The sequence below is a fragment of the Arachis ipaensis genome, chromosome B03 (genome assembly GCF_000816755.2).
Source record: "Arachis ipaensis cultivar K30076 chromosome B03, Araip1.1, whole genome shotgun sequence".
In the NCBI taxonomy this organism is placed as follows: domain Eukaryota; kingdom Viridiplantae; phylum Streptophyta; class Magnoliopsida; order Fabales; family Fabaceae; genus Arachis; species Arachis ipaensis.
In genome coordinates, this window is record NC_029787.2 from 33,464,556 (window position 1) to 33,468,968 (window position 4,413).

Below are 4,413 nucleotides of genomic sequence, written 5' to 3' on the forward strand. Positions count from 1 at the left end.
CAATACTACCAAATAATTGGAACATTTCTTCTTTAAAACTGTATTACAGTTAGTCTATAAGTCGGACACGGTGATGCACTCTTTTTCCTACTACCAGATTTTATCCCTAAGTTAGATTTTACTGGAGAGGTTTTCATGAGGCACACCACCCCGCACCCTTACAATTACTAAATTCATAATACACTAACTATCAGTTACTTTGTATATCTGTTTTCTATCCTACTCGGCCAAGTACTTTAAACAAAATACTACTAAACTCATGCGATGAGTATTCAAAAGGTTTTCAAGTCAGAAAACCACACAACTTACTAAACATGCATCAACATTCAACCAAATTATACCAGTACCAAACATTTTTCGGGTAAGTAAGCTAGCAAACAACATCAAAACAGTTTTTGGCTATACGCTAGAAGTTTCACAATCATACAAAAGATAAACAATATACAACTACTAATTTATCACATAAGTTCACGGGGCATCTGGGTTCTCACCCTCCCCCTCAATACCATCTTCATCATCCTCAACTAACTCCTCGCCAACAACAACCTTACACGGATCCATTGCAGACAAATCAGCAGCAGGCGCCAGAAGTTTCGCTTGCTCAACAGTCCTCTCAAATCCAGCAGCGAACATCTCAAGGCTGTGGTCTTCTTTGTCAGTCTTGAGCTTTTTCTTCTTAGCAACCAGCACAGCCAGCCTAGCCTCCAAAGCAATTTTTTCTTCATCAAATGTCTTTCTGACATTCTCGGCAGCAGTTAGCTTCTCTTGCAAAGAGTCCACCAAATCCAAAGCAGTGCGAAGTTTGTTACCTTTAACCAAATTATCCTGCATCAGCTGGTCCACAACAACTTTGTCAAACAAGTCCCTGGCATGTTTTAACTCCTGAGTTCGGCCGATAGACATCAGCCGAGCTCCTTTCACTTGAAACAACAAACAATCAAATCAAACCAGCACAAACTAACATTGCAAAGGAAAGACGAACAAAGATATCATACCTAAAGATATTGACAAACGCCAATGTCACCAACGTCCTGAACCAGTCTGATATCGGCGAGGCTTTGACAATATTCATCGGCAACCATCAACAGAGGAAAATGCTCACTCCATAGTGAGGTGAGATCCTTATCTCCCTTATAACCATGCAGTTCCTTTTGATTTTCGGTAAACCTCTTTACCTGATCCAAGTCGACCTCCTTCCCGCCAAATTTGTCACCAGCCAAATACACCACCTTTTCTTTCTTGCCATCTCCCCTCTTTTGCTTATAATTTACTTTCTTAGTAGGAGAAGGCTGATTAACCTCGGCTCCTTTCTCAACCTTCGCATGAATACTAGACCCTTCTTTATCCACATTCTTCGCTCGGAAGAATGCCTTCAAACTGCTCGATGTCACTTTCGGAGCCTTCTCAACTGCAAAAATACCAATACAAGAGAAACATAAAAAAACCATAAAACAAACTAGACAAGTCTAAACAAAATTTTTACTTATGTACTCTGAAACAACATCTTTATCAGACTCCCACTCAAGAAGTTCCATAACAGACAACAAACCAGAAGAGGAAACATTGTTAACTAAATATTCCACCATCATCTCATTTCTATATTCCATCTCATCCATCCCCAATATCTGCCTAGGTCTAGGACACCAGAATAAAAGAAACTTCTCCAGCAAACAGTCATCAACATACCAAGGAAACTCATCCTCGGCAACACTAACCTTCAGAAACATTGGCTTAAACCCTTTATAAGATGACTTATACAAACTAAAGATGGCTCGACCAGGAGCACTCGCCAAGTTCAACCATCCACCCCTTTTCACACCTTTACACTGGAAGAGAGCAAAAAACACCTCCAGCGATAGTTCGGATTCAAGGTACTCCATTAACACCTCAAACGCCCTAACAAAAGCCCATGAATTTGGGTGCAATTGAGAAGGCGCACACTTAAGCTGCATCAACACTCCACGTTCAAACTCAGTAAACAGAAATCTAACACCAAGGTCTACAAAAATGCAACTGTACATGAAGAAAAACTCAAACCCTTCACCACGGTGGTATAAGCGGTCATCAGCATTATAAGGCAAAAATTTAATATTAATACCCCCACCCTCCCTAACCCACGAAGACGCTAAGCCTAACTGAGGCACGCTTTGCTCATCATCATATACAGAAGACCATCCCCTCACCGATTCCACTACCCATGCAAAAGGATCATTAGGATCCCAGACCCACACATCTTCAACAATTTTATCTTTTTCATCAGCAATTTCCTTTTTACCATGACCCCTAACATTCCTCCCTATCACAACCTTCTTCCCTTTCACCATTCGAAAAGACACAATAAACGAATAAAATGAAAAGAAACTAAACGAGAGTAACTAACCTTTCTTGCTCATCTTCACCAAATACACAGAAAATGTAAGACCCAAAACGAATAATCAAGAGTTCAGCAAAAACCACCCATCGAAGGTAAACAATTTTATGATGAAAAATGGACAGTGAAATTTTGATTTGATCCAAAATTTGCTCCCATTGAAGTGTATAGATAGAATTTGTGCACACCCAGTGTCCATGCCATCAGATTCTCCATATAATCTTTCGTAGAGACATAATGAAGACAAGAGATTTACTGTTAAGTCCGCTTATAAGGCCCTGAGTTCCCTCCAGCAAGTAGCAACAATGTATCGATGAAGATTTGGAAATGGAGAGACACACAACGAATTAAAACTTTCATGTGGCAAGCCAACCACGACAAACTCTTAACTAACATACGCAGACACAAGTGGTTTGGAGTTTCTCTTTTCTGAAATAATTTCCAGAGTATGGTGGAAAGCATAGTCCATGTGCTAAGAGATTACAAGGAAGAGATGAATATTCGAAGGAAGCTTATCCACCCGCAAAAAATCAATGTCGTCACCTCTTCTAATTTGAAGGATTGGATTGAATCACCCGCATAATCTCTGTATTTATCCAAAAAGAGGTGGATTAGCACTTTTTTGTTACTTGTTGGAAATTGTGGACTTGAAAAAATATAGAGATTTTTCAAGAACCATTTAAACGTTCCAATATAGTGGTTTCTATTATTCATGATTATGTTGACACTATTCATGAGATTTTTGATAAAAAGAAGATTGGACCAGCCTACCCAATTAGGATAGAAACCAATATTAAATGGAAGACTCCTATGGAGAATTGGATCAAAGTAAATACAGATGGAGTAAAGAAAATTAGAGTGAACAAAGTGGGATGTGATGGTTTACTACGAAATAAAGATGCAAATAAGTTGTGTTTTTCAAAATAGTTGGGAAAATGGTCATCTTTCTTACTGGAGCTCTGAAAAGTCAGTCTTGGACTGGAGATAGCCTGGTCTATGGGGTTCAAGAATGTGTGATTAAAGTGCAATTTAAAGCAGCAATAGAAAGTATATCAAAGACCAAACAAAAAAGAGGAGTGGAATCGATCTTGTATTACAGAATCCAATATTTTATCTCGAGAGATTGGCAAATACACTTCTCGCATGCCTACCAACTCTTGTGTTAATTGGCTAGCAAACTATAGTGTAGAATAGAGCTAAGATTTAATCATATGGAATTCATCTCCAGCTGATCTGAATCTATCGTTACTTGATGATGCTATGGGGTCTCTAAACCTAGACTCTTATTGTGTGGTTAGGTTTTGTTTTGGACTTTTAGCCCCTTTGTAAACAAAAAAAAAGTTCATAATTTGACTCCTCAAAAGAACGGATCTATTTATTAATTTGTGGGGATAACTAACATTTTAAAAAAATATATGAAAATATCCATACAAATATATATGTACCTCCATTAAAAAATTGTCAACCTTTAACAGAATTAAATTTTTTCTTGTCAACCATTTAAACTTCACACATGTCACTTTTACATTGGCTACTTCAAGTCTACCTTAGCCATCAAACCAGGTCATTTACCACAGGTCACACGCCACCTATTTAAAATGGGAAGTTCTATGATATGGATAGAGTTAGACATTCAGAGGTATGGATCCGACGTGGACGGAATGCAGTTTTGACGCGTGCACGGGATCCTTGTGTCATTGAAGCAGGTGAGCTGATAGAAAGGCTGACAGCAGCAGGTGGGGAGCAGGTCTCGTATTTCGTTCTATGGAGTGTTAACAATTTAACAAAATTGATTAAATGTGTGGTGTGATTAAGCTTTATTGGATGATGGGCTGAATAAAACGTTGGAAAGTTTTTTTGATCCGTTGGTTGGATTTTGGAAGCCCATGATAATTAATCACTGATGAAAAATTTGAAAAATTTTGAAGAGTAATGTTATAAATCGTAGAAATATGCTTTTGAGGAGTGTCCAAAAAATGATAATGATAGTGATAAAGGGATAAAAATTAGATCATGATATTAGATGAGTAAAAACATGATGA

At 38.1% G+C, this 4,413-nt stretch overlaps 1 protein-coding gene across 2 annotated transcripts; it reads right to left on the bottom strand.

The window, feature by feature from the left end:
* Window positions 310–3,683, bottom strand: LOC110270090. 2 transcript variants are annotated; one of them, XM_021118672.1, is made up of 2 exons: window positions 2,381–3,683; window positions 310–1,408 (listed from the first exon to the last, which is right to left on the bottom strand). In XM_021118672.1, the coding sequence occupies exon 2, from the start codon at window positions 901–903 to the stop codon at window positions 469–471; it is 435 nt and encodes a 144-aa protein (XP_020974331.1). In that variant the 5' UTR covers window positions 904–1,408; window positions 2,381–3,683; the 3' UTR covers window positions 310–468. Both variants share the same exon structure in this region, with proteins under 2 accessions (XP_020974331.1, XP_020974332.1).